Below are 25,875 nucleotides of genomic sequence, written 5' to 3' on the forward strand. Positions count from 1 at the left end.
AACTCGTTAGCGGCGCTCCAGAGCCGGAAATAGTAATGCTTATCATACTCCAGAAATATGACTACAAGGCAGGGCCGAACTCAGCGGAAAACTGGAGAATTCCAGGAATAAATTTTAATATTTTTTAATTATCACCATTGAAAAACACGCAAAATTAACAAAGTATTAGAATAATTACGTTATAATTACATTTCAAAATTAGTCACTTCGCGTGTCATCTCGGCGAAGTTGGCACGGTCTCATCAGAAATTTTGTAAATGATGTTAGAAACTTTCGTGATGCGTTTCGTCTCAAACGGATTCCGAGGTGGTCTAGTAATTAATCTGCGAGCTTCGCCGGGACACTGGGCAGATGTTCGTCGCATTCAATAATTATTTAACATTTCACAAGTAACGTTTTCGTTCAGTTGTATTCACATCGCGGTAGTGACAACACCATGGCTTTAGCATCGGAAGGAACGAACCTCGTGTTCACCTACTTCATTCTCCTGTTACTGCTGGTCTCTCTGTGGATGCTGTATTCCGCTTTTTAAAAATGGATCTGTGAGTAATCTGTATTTATTTATTGATGAAAGTTTTGGAAATTTAGAATAAGAGAAAGACAAGTCGAGTGTTATAAGCAACGGCTAGGTCGGTGTTTAGTCTGTGTTTCGATTATGGTTTAGTGAATCGTTTTATTTCTTCTAGGTTGTTTGGTTTTCTGAAAAGTGTATTTCTTATATTGCATGTATCCTGCCGGAAGCTAAGGATATACGTGAGTGTATTTTTTTTAAAGCATCTCACTTTTTCCTTGTTTTGATTCCAATCCGGATGAAAATATTCTGGAATGATCCTGCACAGTCGAGTTAGGCCCTGTCTATTGACGCAGTCTTGATGTTTGTAGCGGGCCGAAGATCCTCGGCCGGTCAGTCCTGCACGCACTGTTAACTTGCAATCATGCCGATCAACGCGGAGACCGTGAACCTCGCAGCCACGTACATGATCCTCGTCATCTTGCTCTTCTGCCTGTGGCTACTGTATTCCACCGTCTTCTAAAGTGAAATGAGAACACTGTAAGTCTTCAATTTACGACAGTACTGTGTGTTCGTAGTCAGTTTTTGGAATCCCCGCAGTTATCAACAGTCGGACGTCGGTATGTACTTATGTTCATATTTATAAATATGAGAATATTCGGCGTGAGATGGAGGCGTGGCGTCGCGTAGGCGCACAGCCGCTGGACGACATTCTAGGTGTCCACTCAGTTCCTTGTGACCGCTTGCGAAGTGAAGGCTCCCGCGAACGCCACCATGCCTAACCACGAGACCACCAACCTCATCGCCACCTACTGCATCCTGGTGCTGCTGCTGGCCAGCCTGTGGCTCCTCTACTCGGGGATGTTCTGAGGTGCTTCTCGTCGACTCATTCTTCGCCCTACGATCTAATGCGGTATTCATTTTTTAATTACGATTTAATTACGTCCTTCTTCAAACGAGGCTTGTGGAGAGTATTAAGCGGTAGGCAGCGGCTTGGCTCTACCCTTGGCATTGCTGACGTCCATGAGCGACGGTAACCACTCACCATCAGGTGGGCCGTAGGTTCGTCTGCCTATACGGCAATAAAAAAAAATTTATACGAACGCCACTAGTTTAATTTATTAATTCAATGTTTGAACTTGTTAATCTAAATTAGTGTAATTAAAGAAATTCCGTCTTATACATATGAAGGAAATTTATGGCATCACACCAAAAAAATGTGTATTGTCTAGTTAATTGTTAGCCACTACGTACATATTCGTTTGATGTTATATTTATGATTGAGATGATTTAGAACACCTTATAGTTCAACGAATGTTTATGCAAAAAATTTCTTGTTTGTTAATAAAGAATGCGTTTCTTACAACGTTATGAAATCTCTTAAAAAGTATTGATATTAAATAACTTTAACATCAAACGTGTTTAGCTCTATTAGCATTGTGAGAATCATATAAACCATCACTTGATCAGATCGGAGCTATTAATTTTCGTTCATAAACATTTACATAGAACCGGGTTATAAAAATAATAGCCGCGAAACGAAATCCAGACGTTCGTATCGTGGCCGTTTTAAATATCTGCTGGAATCCAAAATAGTAACTCCGCGCCCCAGCGAGATCTGCTCGTGCCGTAGACATAACGCGAAGACATTATCACACGAAGACGTAAATAACTATTATGGAGCACACGTTTCATGAGTAATCATTAAATAAAAGAAAGATTTTGTTTAAAAAAATATATATATATTTATTCTTGTTTGCATTAAAAATTGTACGGCTGCCAATAAAGTTGTTTTCATTGGACATTTTCATGCTGGTTCTGTAGTAAACATGTCATTCTGATGCCTCATGTTACGTGAACACGTGGGTGGCTATATAATTTTAAATTTAATTTTTTAAAAGCGCCGTAATTGTATAATTTACAAGCGTAGTTTTTTTTGACGAAAGCCGGTGATTGGTTCTACCTTAACGGATGGATAATCACAATTCTGTCTGTTCCTGTGGCGAAGCATGTTGCGTAAAGGACTCATATTTTTTTCTCCTACCTATTCTAGTGGCCAAGGGGACATGCTAGACTCTTCGAGCGAGTAGGTGAACCCACGGGGCTCTATCTAATCTGGTGACGTTGCTAACACTAGCTCTAACAAGAGCAGTGCTTCGCAGAATCTACCTCCGAATCGGAAACGCGACTCACTGAGAAGATCCGACAAGAAACTTAGTGGGCTGTGTCTAGGGTTAGATTACGACGGGTTCGATGAGAACGATGACCGGTGCTTGAGGTACCTAAAAGCACCGATAGTGGATCGGGAGGATCCCAAATGATGTGTTAAAAATTGCTCCGACAAATTTTACACGACACAACTGGGTTTTTGACCACATAATTATATAACAGTGGATCGCGGCATCCACACTGTGGTTCCTATCACTTCCCGTAACAGCTCGTATTGGGTAGGTCGTTGCTTAGTCTGCCGATCTGAAGCAGTAAATATGAGAAGAATCTGCGACATTTACAAAGGTAAAAATGCAAAGATTATCAATAAATAGAATAATTTTCCATGGAGAGTGCCCCAAAGACAGATTTGGCTGATCCGCATTAATCATGAGCCCGTAATTGGATCGTGACGAAAGTGTAGTGCGCTCTTCAAGATGTCAACGATTCACAACCACTACAAAATTCATTATGTTTAAAAGAAAAAAAAAACAATACTCTAGCTATAAAACTGCCAAATGCGTCAAATAGAGAAATAAGCAAAGTAGCCTACACGAAAACAATTTCAGCCTAAAAAAAAGCAAGCCCTTTATTTTTAAAATTAATAAAGAAAACTTATACGGATCATTGGTTTTTATACAAAATTACGATTCGATACAATCAATTACCGAACGACAAAATTAAAGATGAGACTCTTAAAAAGAGAACATTTTGCGTTCATTCTAAATAATTGTCTTTGTAAAATCAAGTGCATTATTGTAACCCATCGTGAACGGTAAGTTTGAGTTTCCGTCGAGTACGTGAGACGCTGCCCTCGACTGCTCCTCTAGTGCAGCGCGGTAGTATCAACCCAAACACGCATTTTTTCCCCCTTACCTATTCGCTGGTAACCTAAGAGGGTATTTGAGCTACGCCCAGATGGGCAGGTGAGCTCACGGGCTCAACCTGATTGAATTTGCTAACACTAGCCCTGGCAAGAATAGTGCTTAGCAGAATCTACCACCGGATCGAAATCGCGATTCACTGAGAAGATCCAGCGAGAAACTAAGTGCGCTATGTCTATGAAATGAAATGAAATGCGTTTATTTCAGGCAACTTAAGCCTATAAAATTTCACATACAATCACATAATATTTAAATCAAAATACAATAAAATTAAACTTACAATTTATCAAAATATGGGTTAGTTCGCTCGTCGAACACACATTGCTGACGTGCCTTCTGCACTCAAAACGGAACCGCGGATATGATTGACCTATTTTATTGTTCTCCGAATGAATCCATTAAGACAGCTTTTTATTTTATTATTATGGTTGATACGGGCTAAACTAATGGAACTCTAAAGTGAATACAAAAAAGATTAACCACTCCAAAACGTGTGTTGTTACGCGACAGATGTGTATAGTAATATATGCTATGAAATTGTGGCTCTGAAAGCTAATTCGTTGCTCATATTCTTAAATAAATCTATAAGAAATAAACAGCTAAAAAATATTATCTTACTATTTGTTAGTAGCCTATGGGGCTATTCCATATACACGCGGAAGGATAGGTGAGCTCACGGGCTCAACCTGAGAATTTTGCTAACACTAGCCCTGGCAAGAGCAGAGCTTTACAGATTCACTGAGAAGTTCCGGCGAGAAATTCAGTCGCTTTTGTATCTGGGCTAGTTCGCACTTCAAACTCGACGAGAACGGCGTTTGGATAGCTTAAAAGCACTGAGAGTGGATCAGTAGGATACGACAAGTATTGGACGGTAGCGGCTTTGCGTTTTCTCGTCGCTTGGGTCGGTACGTAGTTAGAGGCGACCACTATAAGAGGGTTATCGTGATGCACCGCTTTCCCAAAGAAGCGTTCCGACGCTGTCAGTCAAAATACTCCAACTTTTCATTGGAAGCGCGGCGACTGAAACAAATCACAACACATCTACTTTTCTCGACGTTTATTTTTGGTTTTCTCAACTAACATTATAAATTGCGCACACTCGAAATACCTACTCAACGCTTTTTTTAACGAGATGTCGTTATGACGTATTTCTTCACGAGTCATTTGCATACGAGAGTGTCGACCGGAATGGTTTTGAAAAATTTTGAAATTCAATGATTTATTGCGATCAGCGAACATTTATTCTTGTCATTCCTTCAAGTTAACTGTCATGGAATGATGATAACTGAAGAAATGGACAGAAAGCTAGCGCGATGTATTTTTCGTCACTTCTCTTTTTGTTCTATATAGCGGAAGTCTTTATATTACGCCTAGATCAGGCACGTTGAACGCTGAGACGTCTTGACAAAAGGGCTATACTTTGGAGTAAGCCAGTAAACAAACAAAGCCAGATTTTCGTGAGATTAATTATTACTGGTGGTAGGACCTCTTGTGAGTCCGTACGGGTAGGTACCACCGCCCTGCCTATTTTTACCGTCGAACAGTAAGGCGTTTCGGTTTGAAGGGTGGGGCAGCCGTTGTAACTATACCGAGACCTTAGAACTCATAGCTCAAGGTTTACGTTGTAGATGTCTAGGGGCTCCGGTAACCACTTAACACCAGGTAGGCTGTGAACCTGAGCTCGCCCACCCAACAATTCAATAACAAAAAAATTTAGCTACACGTTTCTGGTTTCCGGATCAGTATGACGAAAGTCAAGCCTTATTTAACAAATGGGCCTCAGTTGTAGCGCGACTCGTATTTACTGGTGAGTGATAGAAAATGTATTGGGGCGTACGCATTCAGTATGAAAATGACACCAGCATCGTGAGATCCACAGCTCATGTAGCATCCACAGAAACCAGCTACTTCGTATTATTGTTTGACCGTTTTTAAAACTAGACGGGTTCTAAAAGTAAACATTTAATAAGTGTTAAGTATAATACTTTACCATTGACTGTATTTCTTGTTATCTCTCCCAGAAAAACTGGATCTTTAATGTAATGTCTAATGGCTACGCTAGGGATAATGCTAAAATATGAAGTTCACCAGCTACAAGATGTAATATAACACAAATATGACAATATAAAAAAAGACATTATTAAACTATAAAAACAGTTTTAAGTTCAAGTGAAATACCAATTTTAACGATAGTCCACGGCTTGGGTTTGCCCATGGCAGTGCTGATGTCCATGAGCGACGGTAACCACTTACCATCAGGTGGGCTGTAGGTTCGTCTGCCTGCAAGGGTTACAAAAGTTACCGTCATAAAACTGAATTAAAATGCACGTCTATGAGTTCACTACACTTCCTAAAGTATTGTGTGGCGGTAGCCATCACAGAACTTAAGATATTTGACAGATGCCTGAATCTCGCTTACAACACTGTCAAGATAAACTTGCATATATACAAGTTCCGAAAAACAATATTCTTGTTGCACTAAGCGGCCTAAGCACGTCATTACGAATCCGCCCGACCCATTAATAGCGCTTTTAGGTACCACAAGCACAGGTCACCGTCCTCGTCGAACCCGTCGCCTGCAATGGACGGCTCGACGAGTGAATTAACCCACAGACACAGTCCACTGAGTTTCTCGCTGGATCTTCTCAGTGGATCGCGTTTCCGATCCGGCGCTAGATTCTGCGAAGCACTGCTCTTGCTAGGGCCAGTGTTAGCAACACTCCCGGTTTTAGCCCCGTGAGCTCACCTAGACATCAAGGAGAAGCTGAAATAGCCTCTTAAGGCTATCAGCATAGGTAGGGAAAAAAACAATATTCGGACCATCGCCGCGTCGGTATACCGTGCAATATCACCCGCTCGGTGGAAGATCTTCCATTTGTCGTATATTTCCAGAAGAAGATCTTTAAGAATTCATATGCAGCCAACGACAAGCATTAAAAGGTTTGATTTGAAAAAATACACGAAATTCACGTGAACGCGTCGTAACCCGTCATCATTTTCTCAATTTAATTTTAATTTACGTGGCACTGAACTAAACATAAATATCAAAGTCTCGGGCCGGTTTATGATCGTTCATGTGTTTTATTTTCAATGATTTTCTTTCGTTCTCAAACGAAAATTATAAAAGTATTATGATATGTAAACTACAAACGTGACGACAGGCAACGGCAATATATATATTTTTGTTATTCAGTATAATATTTTTCTTTTTTATTCCACTATATAACCCACCTGGTGTTGGCAGAGCCTCAAACCGAGAAAACTGCTAACCACTTTGAGATATGTAGTCGAGGTATAGATAAAACTGTGTTGTGTTGCCGGCGACTCATTCTTCAAGCCAGAATAAAAGATAGCTTCGCGGCAGTAATAAGCAGAATAAAAATACTTTGTGTTGCTTTCTCAATAACTAAATGATAGTTAAAAATAAATAAAAAACACGCTTTTATTTAATTTTATTCAATTCAACTAGTAAATAGTAAATAAGTGTGGGGTGCAACAGTTATAAAGATTTTATTGACAGATATGATTATTTATCATTTTGATAATATATTAAAAAGCACCCCACACTTTTTTACAATTAATTTATTTTCTAATTTTTAGGATTTTCTATAAAAGCTTCTTGGCTTACATTTTCGTAAGTCACTATTCATAGAAAACGCTGTCGAGTTTGATAGTTGTTTACGGACCATTACCTAATCAACTGGACGGCGCTAACGCTCAACATATGATATGGGCAAATATAAAATTTATTAATCAAGATCAAACTAAATTTATTAATCAAGATCAAACTATATTTGTACAATGTAGGCTAGTGGTTTCACAGATTAGCTAGAATGAATCATCGTCATGAATAAGACACGAGAAACAGCTGCCGACACAAGGAACGCGCGTCAGTATACTTGCTTCCGAACCATTCGATCAATCCATCAGAGTATATTTCTGTGTTTGAAGGCACAGATAACCATCTGGCATCTCAGTCAGCTGTGCTGTTTGTTTATCTGTGCCCACTTACAATTTACGGGAATTGCCATTTTAAATAGTTTCAATCGCTTTTGTAATCTACATTCCGTATCACCTACGCAGCTGCGGCCTGGCCTCATCTCGCAACGTATGTGGGTGATGTCATTTATATGTCGATGTCATTTGTAGCCGAGCACGCTGAGAACAGTTCTCCCCCCCATAAAACTCACCCTGTACCCCACATCACCCCTGCCCTGTGTGGCAGGAACCTTCTGTCCGGGCAGTGGGGTTTACCCCGAGGCCCGTTCCGTGCCCCCGTAAGGGGGTACGACGACTCCGTTGATTGATTGTAATCTACAGAGACGTGGCCGTGCGAAGACATTCTAAGACTGATTTGATAAGACGCTAAATAGTTATATAATGTTTTTTTAAATTGTTACAGATGCAGACAAGATAAGCCAACTCGAAGGAGATCATACGAGGATGGCGGATTAAACGAACCAAAAAAAAATCAAAAAAATACAAACAATATCTCTAAGAAACCGTAATATTAGCACTTAAGTTATTTATAAGTTAGTTTTGTACAATCCCGAGCATTTAAATAACTTGAATGGTTGACAGCATTGGATATTCGTACGCAGACGATCGGCAATGAAAAACAATAAACAGCAATGTACACAACATGCAAATAAAATGTGACATAGTTTACGTGCTGGGCATTCCAATTGAACTGAAGCATTAGGAAATGTGAAAGACATCTCTGTAATGTCATGTTTCATTATAAAATGGACGTTACTTCTCTTGTTGAACATCTTTGAGATAATTTATTCTTGTTGAATAACTAAGTTTTGGAATAAAGTTTTTTTATTTTATTTATGCTTTTCAATGGTAACCCAACACATTTACAATCACTGGAACATTCGACTAGGAATAGGTTTAAAATAGAACTAGCGCTGAAACAAAATCACTGTGAACGAACACCTATTTCTGCAGTGAAGCAGTAATGCGTTTCGGTTTGAAGGGCGGGGCAGCCGTTGTAACTATACTGAGACCTTAGAACTAATATCTCAAGGTGGGTGGCGCATTTACGTTGCAGTTCTCTATGGGCCCCAGTAACCGCTTAACACCAGGTGGACTGTAAGCTTGTCCACCCATAAAAACCTGTATCTCAACATCCGTGGCAAGAGGATAAGATTGAAGAAGAATAAGGTTGTAAGTATATGTAATTAATTGTACATCTAGGGACTCGATTCTCATATTTATTAAGGATTTTGACTCTAACTGGAAATCAAATCTGGATGCAGAAGCTTTCGAAGCTTTTGCGCAGAAAATTTGGATATTCATTATTCCAAGATTGGCGCTATGCTATAACAAATCGCGAAACACATCAGCGTTGCGGAATCAAACGGATTGAGTTTCAACTACAACGATCTTGACTCGAAAATATTTGAAGCTTTGGCAAACATCCAAATGTTCGCTACACCGATTGATAAACGTTGATTTCATAAAAACATATGTGAATGAGCTCCCTTAGTATCTCGATGATTTATTTATAGAATTCAATCTAATCGGTTTACATTATTTCAATGTTTAAACAAATTGAACAAGTAATGATCGTTTCGATAGCTGTATTAAAATTTTGATCAAGTAATAAATCTACTTTATGGCCGATGATTAAGGTGATTTAAGAGCATATGGTTTGTTTCAAACATCGGCCTTTTACTTTATCAGACTTTATTCAGACTTTATTGACCAATGATTTTTTACTAATTCAAAAATTGGAAGGTCTTGGATATCTTCGTTTTAGGGACGTAGAACTACTGCTGTCTGAGCTCTCTTCCTCTTCCACTTCTTCTGTATCAGGTATCAGATTTAGATAGGTATCGCTGTCCAAAGTCCTCAAGTTTCGTTCTTTGGTCAGCAGTTCTTCTGCTTTGCTTGTACTCGCCTCTTCATCAGACATTGTTTTAGTTGTACTCGTAGGTGCCTCTTTCTCTTCATCTTCGTATCTCACTTTAACAAAACGTTTGCTTGATTTTGCGACAGACGTCGCAATGTCGAATTTATTTTCCGAATCCAAATTAGAAGGTAATATATCATCAGATTTCTCCTTATCTAGCTCTGTTTGATCGACTTTAGGTTGTGTATCGTGTGACTGGGTTATATCTATGGTTCCCATGAGCTCTTCAGCCGCATCAATATTCGAATCTCTTTGAATCATTTCTGAATCAGGCTCAAACTTTGATTCTGGTGGTTTGTTTTCGTCGGTGATTTTAATCAAAGCCAAAGTAGATTCTTCGTCTTCTTGTAAGAGCAGTATGTCTTTGTCATCAGCAACATCACTTTGTTCCACAGTTTCATTATCTTGTTTTTCCATTAAATCTTTGGCTGTTGAACTAGCCTTGTTTATTAAAGCTGATGAGCGTCTCTCGACTCGATCCACGTATTGAGGTTGTCTCGGATCCCGAGTGGACCGTGATACGGAGCCGGAAGATTCACCTATCGATAGCTCTTTTAGTTCTATTTCATTTTGTTCCTCAGACAAAAGATCTACTGGTTCTTCTTCTAATGTACCTCTACTGTTCATTGGCCATTTTTCTGTATCATTCGATTCGGATGCGGTAGGAATATCCGCCTCATGTGGTCCTGCATATCTTGATGATTGTTCTGAACCTAAACGAGGGGGCAACGAAGTGCCTGTCTCTGTTCGCTCAAATGACGGTCTCTGTTTGAATTTAGGAAAGAAACCGTGATCATCTTTGCCTTCATCTTCTGAACCTTTTGTGTGTCTATTTATAGCGACCATGCTCGAAGGGAAATGTTTCAGGAGATACTCCCAATGGTTGTAATTCAGAGTTAAAACTTGTGATTTTGTTAAAGTACGATATGAATTCATGTAGGGGGTGTTTCGAACGAGTCCTTGCGACTGAAAATACATTATTTTAATTAGTAATTCTATTCAGATCGACAGATCTGGATGCTAGTGAAGAGATCTCATAAAATAATAATTTGAATAAGATATGAATCACATTTTCACAATTAATCAATTGAATTCTACAATAAACTCTACCACAGGCTTCGATCAACAATAGTAACTAGATTTCGGGTCGGTGCATAAAATCCGTCTCGTCAAATAACAGCGCACTTGAAATGTGAGCTCTTATTTTGTTTAGTTCACTTCAAACACAGCCAATGTCAACCCGTCTCACAATACCGCAGTGTGTATTCAAAAGTTGCAAAAATAAGGCCCGAAAAAGCAATTTAACGGCCGGAGTATCTTACTTTCGGTAAGTACATGAAGTATAAACTATATTGTAAGCTTTAAACTTATAAATAATATTAAATTTTGAACAAAATTACCGATTTTTAACCACCGCTACAAATGTTGGCCAAGGCTCGGCCAACACATGGACAAACTTTTGCTTAACAGAACAGTAAATGCATGGAGTAGATTTGTGTTGTAATAATTTTTTAAAATTTGTTAGCAGCACTTCAAAATTAGTTGGTTAAAATTGGTTAATGCTGCTTTTGTGTCTGTTTGTTGGACTCTCATTAGATACTTAGCTTTCCATTTTTATTTTAGCTTTCCTAGCAATCACGTGTGCAGAATGGATCTCGATTGTCGCCAGAGAAAAAAGAGATGACTTTTATAAGCCAGCTAAGAACTCCGCTTATTGACACTGGACATCTTTGCCTTCCGAGCTCACGGCTACTGAAATGTGGCCGAAACATTGTAATAAAAATACCACGCTTGAAACCGTTTAAACGTTGTTTTATTATGTGCACTGGTCGCGAAAACTTAAAAATACATATTACACAAAAACGTAACGCTAATAAAATAAAAAGTAATGTATAGATACTAACAAATATACATTTCCAAAACATAAAAAGTAAACAACTAAACTTTTACTTTAATTCATTAATAAATTATTTTAGTGTTAAGCGCGACTCCCTTACCTCCTGTAGTAAATAGAAATCGGCATTTCAAGAAGCAAAAATAAATAAAGCAAAACGATGTTAGTTCTCAGAGCAATTAAGGGAAAAGTTACTTTATTTGTTGCACCTTAAGATTGATTTAACATTAAAAGTTGTTTAAAATATGTCTTTTTATTGGTAAGTGACAGGAGTAATTTATTGCTTTGCTCGTTTTATGTGACGAATGATCGTAAGTATTAGATAATGTTTTAGAGATTTGTGACTTTATTACTCGGTGCCATAGTTGTTATTAGTTTGAAAGTATAAGTGTTTCAAAACTTTTTTCTCCGTTTGTTAGTAAACGAATGTAGCTATATAAGTATATGTAAGCTTGAGGGTAGACATTATCTTGTTGAACACCAAGTAAAACGATGTCAATTTTTGGTTCCTGATTTAATCAACAATATGTTATCTTAACAATTCACTTTCACACTTGTCCAACTTTAACCAGTACGTACAACTGTCACTGAATCACACAACGTAACAAGGATATAGTAAGTGCACCAGGCAAGCGCAGTCCAACGAATGTCCATTGCGAGCCACGTACCGCCTTTTTATACTGGCCGGCGCAGCTGGCTTATTTATGAGTCACTTCTGTTGCACCTGTTGTTTATGAGTCGAACGACACGGCCGGCGCACCTGGCTTGTGTGAGTCACTCCTATTGCACGTGCTAAACAGTAATATCGTTAACGCCGTCACGGCCATACTGACGTGCGCTCGTCCTCGTGCGCGTATTCTTATGGTATGTCTGTGACCAACAAACGTGTTCGTTCATCCTGACATTAACGGATGCAACTTAAAACGTGGTCTATGATATTAATAATCTAGTACGGTTCGGTTCACATAATTCTTCAGAAAATCCTATACTGGCTATAAATAACCTTCAGACTGCTTACATACCTGGGCCAGTTCATTTAAAACTCTTCAGGTATGTAAGTATGTCCCTTTTAACTTAGACCGGAATTGTTATCCCTTCAGTTTTTCGAACTGGACCGGATAATGCTAGACCGAATCGCAATCCCTGTAGCTAATTGTTGTGGCTAATCTGGATGAAAATCCCTATAGCCAGCCATTGGACCGGACAGACCCTTCAATGACTTCACACTTTTTTTTTTTTTTTTCTCTTTTTTTTTTTGCTAGTCCGGATTAACATCTCTCTAGCCACATACAATTCTCTTTTTTTTTTTTTTTTTTAAACCAGAACATTTATACGGAATTTCTTCAGAAATAGTGCGAGACCGACCATCGTTTTCTACATTTCCAACACCTGCACCTGAGGTGCCTGAGCTTACAGACATTGTATCACTACCCACAGACTATGTTTGCTGTATCGCTATTTGCGGACAAAAATGTCGCTTCTATTGTCAGTGATAGAGTCGTCATCATTAAGATCAGTTTCATGAACAAGATTACTTAACCCATCTGTGTACGCCGTCACGTCATCGTCACTATAATTTTCAGAAATTTCTAGTAGGCCTGACGGGCCTCGAGGTACTTCGCGTAAGTTTTCATGGAGAACTTTGTACACTAGAACCATTTACACGTCTCAACTTATACCTATCGTTTTCCAAAACTGCAGATGATTGAAAGATTACTGGTGGCCCGGAGGCCTTTCCCGCTTCACCAGGACGGGTGGGCGAGCAAAGGCTCAGCCAAGAGGGGTGGGATTTGCTAACAACTGCCCGAGCGCCTCCGCAGGAGACCTAACAACTCAAGAGCAATCGCTTCGCGAATGAATCTACTACCGGATCGGAATCGCGACCCACTGAGAAGATCCGGCGAGAAACTCAGTGGGCTGATGCATGGGTTAGGTTGCACGTCGACCTCTTTGTAGAGTTCGACGAGTACGATTACTGGGGTTCCTCAGCCTGCTCCTAGTGTTAGAGCTGAAGGTATCTAATGCAAGAGTTATTGGATCTGATGGATCCGTAAGGACGTGTCTAGGGTGACTACGGTGACTTGTTCATGAAACCGCTTACCATTGAATAAATTACTATGGCTTTGTTTTATAAGACTACATTCTGACCCTGAATGGAACATAAAGGGGGAGCCAAAACCACTTATCTGTAACACACTGAAGCTCTGGAACACACGTTGACGTCTCTGGTTGGACCTGCCACAGCACCTGGAGCAGTGTCGTTTTTCTTCTTGTAGCGCATGGAACACCCAGAAGCTACATGGCTCGCATCACCGCACACGTAACAGCCGACTTGCAGGCGAGAGCCGGGCGCCCACGGATGAGAAGGTTGTTCAGGTTTTGCAGGCTGTATTTTTGTGAGGCAAGTAGCAGCTCGAGCCTTAAGCGAATGTGTGAGAGTCAAAATTAAGTCGACACCATCCAATACTTCAACTACTTTAAACGGCCCTTTAAACTTCGTATCTAATTTCGTTTGATTATGCTCTTCGTATTAATGTGTGGACGAGCTCACAGCCCACCTTGTGTTAAGTGGTTACTGGAACCCATAGACACCCACAGCGTAAACGCACCACACACCTTGAGATAGAAGTTCTAAAGTCTCAGTATAGTTACAACCGCTGCCCCACCCTTCAAACCGAAATACACCACTGCTGCACGGCAGAAATAGGCAGGGTGATGGTACCCGTGCGGTCGATGGCACTATACGGAGCACCCGTCTGGTGCCACGTCCTTACCCACGAGAACGTCGCCGCGCTGCGACGCCGGCAGCGCGCGATCGCAGTCAGAGTTATTCAATGATACCTCACAGTCTCCTACGAGGCGGCGCGCCCTAGCGCAAGTGCAGCCGGAGCGCGGGGGCTCCAATATCGGCAGTCCGTGCTGGAGGCGTGATCTCGTCGTTTGGCGGACCCGTCGGCCGGCCTCCGTACCGTCGGGGCGATCTGCCCGGTTCTCGCGGACTGGGTGGGCCGCGACCGCGGAAGTCTCACCTCCGGCTACCTGTGCAGACTCACAAGACATTTTACCACCATGCAAACTTCTTACCGCAACAAATCTTACCAGCCACCACGCAAACTACAATTTTACGGGTTCCACCTCTCTTACACGATGTTACTCCCACACTGAGGAAGCCAACCGCGAACACTTGTCAAGCACGCACTTCACCGGAAAAACCTGCATCCGCCAGCGGAACCCGAACACCGCCGCATCGCCAGACACGAACGCACCGGACGTCTTATCTTACAGGTCACGACGACTTCAGATGTGTAAATTTTTCTTCCCCACGGAAACTTGCTTGCTTTCTTGTTTGCTTGCTTGCTGGAGCCCGAAGTCATCGAACGTGTAGTGTTATTGGTATTGAATCGAGTAGATTCTAAAATTTCAGCGACAATTCACAGTCTCATGTCCTGGTTTACTGTACTAGTGCCATGTAACTCTAGCAGTAGTCATTGGCTTAAAAACGATTCGTGTCGCAACTACCCACTCGTCATGACAGATCCATTATTGCGATCGAAGTTTCACTTGAGATTTGCACTTGCCTTAATTTCTTGCAATAGCTTGTTACGTGTTGTATTTCCGTTAGTAAATGCCATGTGATGAAGTCGACAGTCAAACTGGGCAACATGAGCCAGAACGTAAGATGTGACGATTTCTTCGTGGCTCAGATCTTCCATCGAGGTAACAGAGACGTTATTACACGACTTACGTATGCTGCATTCACGCTCTTGTGGCGTACCACTACTAGTATTCTGATCTGCATCATGTTTTTTTTGCTGTACTTCGAACACGTTCAAACACGTCACGCCAGTGAGAGTAGAGTCCTGATCTCACTTCTGATGTAAGCTTGAGGGTAGACATTATCTTGTTGAACACCAAGTAAAACGATGTCAATTTTTGGTTCCTGATTTAATCAACAATATGTTATCTTAACAATTCACTTTCACACTTGTCCAACTTTAACCAGTACGTACAACAGTCACTGAATCACACAACGTAACAAGGATATAGTAAGTGCACCAGGCAAGCGCAGTCCAACGAATGTCCATTGCGAGCCACGTACCGCCTTTTTATACTGGCCGGCGCAGCTGGCTTATTTATGAGTCACTTCTGTTGCACCTGTTGTTTATGAGTCGAACGACACGGCCGGCGCACCTGGCTTGTGTGAGTCACTCCTATTGCACGTGCTAAACAGTAATATCGTTAACGCCGTCATATATATTCACGCGGACAGTTTTTGCTTTATTTTTGTACGTATCCCTTTATCTAGTTACTATTGTTGATCGAAGACCACAGGTACACTACAGCAATTATATGCGATACGCAATAGGCAGCAAATCAGCTTTTTTAGTCAAGAAATTAACAATAACATAAAAAATTTATAAGTATTTTATTTTAATCGATAAACATGTGAATGAGCTCATAAACCACCTGATGTTAAGTGGTTAACGGAGCGCAAAGGCTTGTGTTTTATCTTAATTGTAAGAGAAAAGATGAATCAATTTGCACGCGCTGAGTAGAATAATACTATGTCTATCAACACACTGACTTAAGGTTGTTGATGGGTTAAAATGACCTGAAGTCGCAGAAAACGCTTATAAAAAGCTGTTGTGGAATTTTTTATGGAGACTGGGCGTCAGGTATTATATCCACTTCAAGGCGTAATTCAATGACTTCACCGGCTGCCTAATTCGTTAGGCAATGAAAACTTCAAAACCAAACGCTTCTTCAGCGAACCTTTTTTATGTAAATTTTTAAATTCTACGACACCTAGCATCTAGTCCCTAATCTACAAGCGAATTACGATGATATGCTTGTAACCACATGTCAGAGTTATCTATAACTGAAATTCGAACTAAGAACCCGTTTCATATTGTAGTGTCTAAACATTCAAGTATGTATACAGCCTTATTTAAAGTGCTTCTTCAGCACTACTGCCTTACTGTCTTGTAAGTAAATACACCTTTTACACAATAAACCGGACCTTCAAACTGAACGGACGTATTATTTACACTCGTCTAACCACACCACACGTCGTGTCCACACCACACCACAATATTAGTATCTATTTATGATGTCCTCAACTCTTTGAAGTGTGGGATTTTAATGAAAATAAAAATACTATTGCACAGTCTTGTTATACACGAAAGTTAAGATTCAATTCGATTATTTCAACAATCAGTAAACAGTAAGTCAAGGGTGCGTAGCGTTGCAAGCCGAGTGAAAAATTTTAAAAACACCTTAAACAGTACGAATATGAGTGACTTCAACTTTTCTGGGCCACAACAACAGCTTCACAAAGATGGGCTGAAGTATGTCCCACCATGCATACAGCTAAATGAGGCGGTCAGCGCAAAAGTAGCGTAAGTTAACCATAGTTAGTATGGAGGCAATTAGGTTTGAATTTTCATGAATTTAAATTTGAGTAGGCTAAAAAATACTTTACGCGCAAAAATAATGCTTACAAAGCTATCTATGGATGAAACTATGGATAGGCCGCTTTTCCATCAAACTTTTTTTATATTTTAAATAAATTCCAATATACATACATATTATAAGCTTGAATATAAAAAATTGTGAGTTAAGCCACTATTGTGCTGCCGGCCTCAAATATGGGACAGTTTTTAATCCACCCAACCCTCAAGGGTTAAACTTCTTGTAGACATGGATGTGAGAGTCAGCGTTACTTACAACTCCAAAACAAGTTCCAGCCGTGTATATTCTGGCAGAGCCGTCTCTCGCTTCCGAAGTCTCCTGAACTCGGCCGGTGTGAATGAAATACATCGAATCTGTTATCTCACTCTCTTTCACAACATACATGTCTACAACAAAACGTATTCATTATTTGAACGAGTGGCAATTGCATCCTTGTATTTGTTGCAAGATTCTATCCAAAATAGAACCAAAGCTCAGTGTAATGGCAAGCTGTAGAAAGCTTGATAAGACGTCCGGTGCATTAGTGTTGAGCGATGCACCGGTGTTCGAATCCCAGGCGGGTACCAATTTTTCTAGTGAAATACGTACTCAACAAATGTTCACTATTGACTTCTATGACTATAGGAATAGCATCGTGAAATAAAACAAACCCGCAAAATTATAATTTGCGTAATTACTTGTGGTAGGACCTCTTGTGAGTCCGCGCGGGTAGGTACCACCACCCTGCCTATTTCAGCCGTGAAGTAGTAATACGTTTCGGTTTGAAGGGTGGGGCAGCCCTTGTAACTATACTTGACACCTTAGAACTTATATCTCAAGGTGGGTGGCGCATTTACGTTGTAAATGTCTATGGGTTTCAGTAACCAGTTAAAACCAGGTGGGTTGTGAACTCGTTCATTTACCTAAGCAATAAAAAAAATTTGAACCAAAGCTCAGTGTAATGGCAAGCTGTAGAAAAGTATACTAAGTGATCAAAATATACTATTTTTCTGCATTAAATATTAATAAGGTCCGGCTAAGCTACGCTGCTACTATAGTTGAGCACATGAACTGCACTCAATCCTTGAGGTTAATTGCGCATCTCCTTTCCCACTCTGATGGCACAACGCCAGAAAGATACCTCGAAGCGTCAGCAATAGCTGGAAAATTTTAATCAAACTAATTATGCGCAAACGCATCAAATCACGAACGAAGGAAAAATATCTAAATAAATCACAAACATTAAAGAAACTTTTATGGTTTCTATCAGCTTCGTTGGCATGGAACTTGGAACCATAAAAATATTCGAAACATGGAAAATAATAAGATGTAAACAATAAACGCGAAATTAAATCGTAATTAAAATACTGTTAAAAATAAAGTATGCGTTGTATGTTTTTTCTCTACCCGTTTCTAAAGAATTCATTCGATGGTGACCAAAACTTAGTACAGTCATTGTGGGCACTTCGGGGTGGACATGTTACTGTCACAGTCAATATACGACGAGCGGCCACAACTCTGACCTTTGGCTGAAGTACACCTTACTGCGCAACACGTAGGGGAAGGCCGGGCAAAGTGAATACTGCCCACTATGCTAAATTATTAGTTTTTCATTCAACATGCCAGCACTGCTACGTTCGGCCATCTTGGTTTAGTACATTGGACCTCGAGGGTCTTTACTGTTGATGTAGACAGTAAGATCTTAATATATATGTAATGTTTAAAATACCTTCGTTGTAAGAGTAAAGCTTAAAGCATCCAACAAGTTGCCTTAGAAAAGCTGCCTCGCAGTTTTCGAATACATGGTGCTGAAAAAGCACACTGAATTAGAAGGACACACTTTCATCGCGGTCGTGACCCGGCGGTTCGTACCATGATCCCGAAAATAACTCTAAAATAATATTAGAAGCGGACAATAACGTGAATAACTTCCCCAAACGTCATTTATGTCAGCTTTGTATCGAGACATTGGTGAGGCCACAGATGACGATTGTGTTGAAAAAAAAAAATAGGCAATCAACTACTGGTGGCAGGACCTCTTGTGAGTCCGCGCGGGTGGGTACCATCACCCTGCCTATTTCTGCCGTGAAGCAGTAATGCGTTTCGGTTTGAAGGGTGGGGCAGCCGTTGTAACTATACTTGAGACCTTAGAACTTGTATCTCAAGGTGGGTGGCGCATTTACGTTGTGGATGTCTATGGGCTCCAGTAACCACTTAACACCAGGTGGGCTGTGAGCTCGTCCACCCATCTAAGCAATAAAAATAAAAATAAAAAAAAACACCAGTAACAAAGCAAAAAGTGATCACAACTGACTTGATTTTGTTACGATATTAAATTAAAACGATTAATGGTGGTAGGACGTCTTGTGAGTCAGCGTGGGTAGGTACCACCACCCTGCCTGTATCTGCCGTGAAGCAGTAATGCGTTTCGGTTTGCAGGGCGGGGCAGCGGGTGTACTGTAAAACTGAGGCTTAGAACTGGAGTCTCAAAACGAATGGTGGAGTTACGTTGTCGATGTCTCCGGTAACCACCCTTACACCACGTGGGCGGTGAGCACGTCTATCCATTTAGTGAGCAATGAAAAAAGATCATTTCATAGCTAATTTACCCCACCGTAAAGGACAGACCAAGATGTTTGGGCATAGTCTGTGATAAGACGTAGGGAAACTCAGCTTTGAAAGACAACGACGAAGCGAAATAGATGAGCAATCAAACATACAATTACATGACCGTCTTGACTTTTTACGCCCTAAGATCAGAATGAATGACCGACAGAAATAAGCAGGGGTTATTAGCAATTAAAGTAGGCTCACCCAGGGTCAGAGTTACCTCAAATGTCGTGGGTCACCCTGAACCGTCGTGAAAAATACGGTCCCTCTCCTATATCAATCGAATAAATACCCGAAGAGAGAGTAATGCCCACCGCGGTGTTTCATCAGGAGATTAGAAATTCCTTCGTATATTTTTTATTCATAACTGTCCATTGATAAATGCTCGCTTAGGTTGGTACCGCAATAAAAATAGAAAAAATATATATACATATATATAAAGATACCCTAGTCAGATGGTTCAAGTAGGCAGCCGACATGATCTCGAGCCGCAGTCCGTGGGGCGCCGTCTCCAGGAAGTGCGGCTGCTGGAGGCCCCGGGACTCCCGCCACAAGTGCAGGCAGTACTTGTTCACGATCGCTACCAAATTTTTGGACACGCGGTTGTTGTGTAAAAATTCCTGAAAAACAATTTTGGGTGAACATCAATGAACCGGAATGGGCTGGACATACGTGTCGCAGAACCGATGACCGATGGAGCAGATGTGTTCTGGACTGGAGACCGCGTACCGGTAAGCGCAGCGTTGGGCGTCTCCCTGCCCGTTGGACCGATGACTTGCGGCGATATGCTGGGAGAGATTGGATACGGAAGGCGAAGAATCGTTCATTGTGGAGGACTATGGGAGAGGCCTACATCCAGCAGTGGAGAGACGCAGGCTGATGATGATGATCAATAAACCCTCCCGAGGACATCTTCCGTGATCCAAAAACTATTGTCGTGCCTCCCAATATTGTACTTTAAAATGTTTGCAAGTACCAAAACGTAAATTGAGAGTAGAATGTTTCCCTATTCGCTGGTAGCCTAAGAGGCTGCGTCCATTTGTAATCAAATGAACAGTAACTTGTAGACAGATGAGAAAAACTTGTATCGATCATACTTGATTACTTCAATCAGGTTTCGTTCGATATCCAGTCGAAGTCTGTTTCCTTTATCAAGATATTTGATGTTTGGAGTCTGGGCTCAATATGTTCTTCCCTCGATGTGTGCATCCGTTGAATTTGTAACGTATGTCATACTTTTGTCTACCTAATAAATACTATTGTCCAATTAGAATCCAAACCCTGGACATTGCTGGACAAATTTCTCGTTACGAACAAAGGCGTGTTGTACGACTGGTCAAGTAGGTCCATTCGGAGAATCAGTCAGGACGTGAGCACCGCTGTGCTTTTGTACATTACTTATTCTTTTTCTACCTATTCGCTGGTAGCCTAAGAGGCTATTTCAACTACGCCCCGACGGGTAGGTGAGCTCACGGGCTCAACCTGAGAGAATTTGCTAACACTAGCCCTACAAGAGCAGTGCCTCGCAGAATCTACCATCGGATCGGAATCGCTACTCACTGGGAAGATCCGGCGAGAAACTCAGTCGGCTGAGTCTATGGGTTAGAAAGTAGAATGTATAGTTTTAATCTATTAACAAAGTGTTTCAACGTGATATAGATCGTACGCGCTCCAGTAGCTTTCTTCAGTCAGCTTAACCGTATGTTCTATGGGGAGTACTCTGAGGAATTCTTTGAGATGATACCATCATCTAGTTTTTACCATCGCACCGCCCGCCACCGGAGTAGAGTTCATCCATATTACCTGGAGTCACTGCGTTCATCCACAGTGCGTTGCCAGAGATATTTTTTGCCACGTACCATCCGGCTATGGAATGAGCTCCCCTCCACGATGTTTCCCGAGCGCTATGACATGTCCTTCTTCAAACTAGGCTTGTGGAGAGTACTTAACGGTAGGCAGCGGCTTGGCTCTGCCCCTAGCATTATACGAGCGACGGTAATCACTCACCATCAGGTGGGCCGTATGCTCGTCTGCTATACGATACGGCAATAAAAAGAAAAGTCCACGTATTAGCGTGTCGTCACTAGATAATATCAAATAGTCACTCACTTGTAATTGAAGATAAGTGGAATAGAAAGTAAAGGATCTAAACGATAGGTACTGAATGATGTTTGAGAACTCTCCAACGTACACCATGTAGAGCATAGTCGATACTATTTGCAGTATGGACACGAATATGACCTGCAATTGTGCTGAGCTTTACAATTTTATCCACATTTTACGTGCTCGGTAATCAATGCAGTTTACTTTTATATTTACTGTGTAGATTCGTGAACGTGCTAACAGCGCACCTGGTGTTAAGTGGTGAGCGGGGCCCATGGACATAACAATGTTAATCTTTAAAACTATTCAGCTAATGATAAATTTTACATTCTGTATAACTATTTCACGAAAATTCCAGTGACTTCGGCACGACCTACCTCCGAATGCTTCTTGGGCATAATATCTCCCACGCCGTTTTGTGTAAACGTTGTCAATATGAAATACAACGAACATATGTACATATTGTGGCACATACTATCGCCGTTATCTGAAATAAACTTACAGAAATATATATTTCATTACATCTCGTTTGAGTTCAAAGCTGTCTCAAGGCGAACGTCGCCTTCTTGAGACGTGTGATAGAATCTTAATTAAAAGGTCAAATTCCAGACGGACCATACCGACATAGCGACTGAACACATTTACTTATAAACAAATTTGGGTTTTCATTTTGACCATCAATAATTCCTTCATCGTAGTAGAATTAGCAATGAAAATTATAGAGTTCGATGGCTTTTATAAAAGAGAATGGAAGAGGAAAATTAGCAGTGCCGACCCCACCTAGTGGGATAAGGTGGAGAAAAAGAAGAAGATGGCTTTTACAAACGTTTGCGTTTTACGGAAACCAACTGTTCGTGAAATACGTGAACTGTAAAGGCTTCTTGTGAATACTTCTCGTCGATACGGGGAGGAACCGCCGCCCGGCTTCTTTCCGCCGCGAAGCAGTCATGCGTTCCGACTTGATTGGTGAGAGGAGAATACAACTGGGACCTCGGTGTGCTCCAGTGAGAGCTCAACGGAAGGTGGGTCGTGAGCTCGTTCACTAGTCGAAGCCCCGGAACATATTATATAAACGCCGACATTGACGATCACATCCAGAAGCTCATTGAGTTAATCACTGGATCTTCTCAGTGGGTCGCGTTTCCGATCCGGTGGTAGATTCTGCGAAGCACTGCTCTTGCTTGGGCCAGTGTTAGCAACATTCCGGTTTGAGCCCCGTGAGTTCACCCACACGCTAGTGTAAAGCTGATATAGCCTCTCAAGGCTATAAGGCATAGGTAGGAAAAAAATCACATTCAGCCTAAGTCCGCGTGGTAAACGAGCCACTGTGGTTTTAGGTATGATAATATACCTAAAGTATTGATTATGTGTTGTTGTGGACAGAGGGTAGTAGCCGTCAGAGCATCCAAAGATCCCAACGCACGTGTCTCCACCATTGTCAGGCACGAGCGGACATAAGGATGACTGCACTACCCCGCCAGCCGCTGCGCACGACGGCAAGGCGGTCAAATCAGAGGCGGATTATCCGCAAGCCAAACTAGGCACGTGCTTAGGGGCGTGTAGTACAAGGGGCGCGTGAGCTCAGAGTTTTTAAATAAATAAAGAAAATAACATATCGACCATTAAGAACTAAATGCTGATCTATAATCTAAATCTATAATAGATTATTCCTATTTGGCCTATTTCCCAGAGCAGAGAGGAATCATGAATTTCGATGTTCGTTCTGTCGTCCTTCTTCATTTCTTCACAGTTATAACGTCATATTTCATTCGCGCATTAGCGTAAGTACAATGTTCCTGGTCTACTAAAGTCTAAGGTTTGATGATACAACGTCATCGTAATTGCAAAAACAACTAGTTAAAATTTACAGTATTATGATGGCATTTATGGCCGGTACAGGGGCGCCGATAAAGTGATTGCCTAGGGCGCTCTGGACCTTTAACCCGCCACTGGGTCAAATGCTTGGTGTGATACCTAGACATGCTGCTTACATTACGGGTCAAGTACTCGTGTCGCTTACCGGCGTGAAGCCACGAGGTCCCCGGCTCGTGGCTGTCCTCCATGACCGCTATGAAGTACCAGAGGCAGGTGGTCGCGTGCACGAACAGAGTGAACCAGATGAATACCGAGTTGATGGTGCTGATGATCAGGTTGCTGGTTATCCGCTCTCGGAGCTTCAACAGGCATCTGTAGACTGTTACCTGACGACGGACAGATAAGGGAGTGACCGGGGCTTTATTCAGGTGCTCATGAAGGGGCAACTTTCGGTGGGTGTCGGGGAGTGTAACCAGACAGTCTTTATAATAAAAATGAATTATTATTATCTGATAGTTTTCAACGTTTTTCTAAGTCATCGTGGTCTAAAGGATACGACGTCCGGTGCATTCGTGTTGAGCGATGTAACTATTTAACACCAGGTGGGATGTGAGCTCGACCACCCATCTAAGCAATAAAAAAAACACACACACATGTAAACGACTTACAACCCTGAGCGTCCTGTTCATTCGCAGCAAGGAGAACATACACCACCGGTTGTCGGTGGCCAGTAAACTGAACAACTCGAACGGAATGCACGATATCAAATCGTATTTGAATTCGCCTTTGAAGTATCTAAAACAGAACAACTCGTTATGATATACTCTAACGGTATATACAGAATATATAGGGTGTTCCAAAAGTTTCATTTCAATATTTAAGAATATTTTTAAACTAATAATACCTATTTAATTAGATAATGTAAAACAATATCGGTCAAATAGGCTAAGCTTGTGAAACAATTTTCTTTTTATACAATCTTCCAATACCAATTGGCAAATTTGTGGGTGTAAGTTCTCGATAACTTCCCGAATTAATCTTCTAGAATCGATTGTGAGCTATTGGTATAGACTTAGTTATTATTATTATTTCAAGTTATTATATCAAATAAAAAAGTCTAAAGGTGTCAAATCACCGTCACATCAAAACCGATAACTGTTTGCTAAGAATCAAACTGTTTTTAAAAATAAATCATAAATTGTAACAACCCATTTTAATTGAAACTACCAATCTATTTTGCATCGGTAGGACAAGATAATTAATATTTCGATGCAGCTAAAATTTTGATTTCAGGGCGGCAACATTCTAGTCAACATTCTTGTACTACACATTCTTCCGGTTGCCTAAGAGGCTATTTCAGCTACGCTCGGACGGATAGATGAGCTTAAGGGGTCAACCTGAGAGAATTTGCTAACACTAGCCCTAGCAAGAGCAGTGCTTCGCTGAATCTACCACCGGATCGAAATCGCGACCCACTGAGATGATCCGGCAAGAAACTCAGTGGTCTGTGTCTATGGGCTAATTCGCTCGTCGAAGTCTTAGTCGTGATTGACGAGTTCGTCGAGGACGATACCGGGTGCTTGAGAGGCCTAAAAGCGTCGAGGCGTCGATGTTAATAATTTGTTGTATTAAGGCGCAGTGTCTTATGAACTAGTTTTTTTAATTTTTTTATTGCTTAGATGGGTGGTCGAGTTCACAGCCCACCTGGTGTTAAGTGGTTACAGGAGCCCATAAACATTTACAACGTAAATGCAGCACCCACCTTGAGATATAAGTTCTAAGGTCTCAGTATAGTTACAACGGCTGCCCTACCCTTCAAACCGAAACGCATTACTGCTTCACATCAGAAATAGGCAGGGCAGTGGTACCTACTCGCGCGGACTCACAAGAGGTCCTACCACCAGTAAAAATTTGCTAAAGTAATAAAATAAGACTCCGGCAACTAACTTCGTGCGCATCGGAAGCAAAACATTCTTAGAATGGTCCGTTTCCACAACAATTTGAGGCAATATGTATTGCATCAGGATCTTTACGTAGAACCCCATGTCCAATGCGTATAAAGTAAGAATCAGCCATGTTCTGTTGTCTTGAAAACCGGCATTATACAAATCGCCGTAGACGCATATCAGCGATATTGCTATCAAATATATCTGCACTAGTTTGTCTTTGTAATACAAATATTTGATCAATCCTTTCCTCTTTCGAAAGAGAATGGGAGAGCTCATACTCCTTTCCTTTCTGATTTTGAAGGCGTCACCCACGTTGCCTAGTATATAGCACTGTGAACAGGGTATGGAATTAATGAATTATTGTTTCTTAGATGTTTTCTAGATACAAAACCACTCTCAGTGCTGTATGACAGTTTTATAGTTTAGACATAATTAAATCGTCTTCTCGCATTAAAACTGTATAATCTCAAAACTTCTAATTTTACAGGAGAGTGTTTTAAAGGATTAACATGTAATATTTTTAATATTAA

The 25,875-nt window shown here is 41.0% G+C and overlaps 1 protein-coding gene and 3 long non-coding RNA genes across 7 annotated transcripts in view; 2 read left to right on the top strand and 2 right to left on the bottom strand.

The window, feature by feature from the left end:
- Nucleotides 1-891: 891 nt before the first annotated feature.
- Nucleotides 892-8,435, top strand: LOC134201869 (uncharacterized). Its single transcript, XR_009977124.1, has 2 exons — nucleotides 892-1,424; nucleotides 8,006-8,435. It is a non-coding gene; the product is annotated as an uncharacterized LOC134201869 (long non-coding RNA).
- Nucleotides 8,004-25,875, bottom strand: part of LOC101746914 (uncharacterized) — a 58,763-nt gene continuing 40,891 nt past the window's right edge. For all 4 annotated transcript variants that reach the window (XM_062677138.1, XM_062677139.1, XM_062677137.1 and 1 more), the window contains 9 exons: nucleotides 25,344-25,675; nucleotides 24,065-24,191; nucleotides 23,602-23,782; nucleotides 21,959-22,068; nucleotides 21,588-21,719; nucleotides 19,925-20,098; nucleotides 18,598-18,676; nucleotides 17,145-17,275; nucleotides 8,004-10,489 (listed from right to left, as the gene is read on the bottom strand). In XM_062677138.1, coding sequence (XP_062533122.1) covers nucleotides 9,335-10,489; nucleotides 17,145-17,275; nucleotides 18,598-18,676; nucleotides 19,925-20,098; nucleotides 21,588-21,719; nucleotides 21,959-22,068; nucleotides 23,602-23,782; nucleotides 24,065-24,191; nucleotides 25,344-25,675 — 2,421 coding nt within the window. In that variant the 3' untranslated portion in view covers nucleotides 8,004-9,334. The remainder of the gene's footprint in view (nucleotides 10,490-17,144; nucleotides 17,276-18,597; nucleotides 18,677-19,924; nucleotides 20,099-21,587; nucleotides 21,720-21,958; nucleotides 22,069-23,601; nucleotides 23,783-24,064; nucleotides 24,192-25,343; nucleotides 25,676-25,875) is intronic.
- On the top strand, nucleotides 10,390-11,329 carry LOC134201870 (uncharacterized). Its single transcript, XR_009977125.1, has 2 exons — nucleotides 10,390-10,850; nucleotides 11,147-11,329. It is a non-coding gene; the product is annotated as an uncharacterized LOC134201870 (long non-coding RNA).
- LOC134201871 (uncharacterized) lies at nucleotides 11,315-17,118 on the bottom strand. Its single transcript, XR_009977126.1, has 2 exons — nucleotides 14,259-17,118; nucleotides 11,315-13,664 (listed from the first exon to the last, which is right to left on the bottom strand). It is a non-coding gene; the product is annotated as an uncharacterized LOC134201871 (long non-coding RNA).

This window comes from Bombyx mori, chromosome 4 (genome assembly GCF_030269925.1).
Source record: "Bombyx mori chromosome 4, ASM3026992v2".
Lineage (NCBI taxonomy): Eukaryota > Metazoa > Arthropoda > Insecta > Lepidoptera > Bombycidae > Bombyx > Bombyx mori.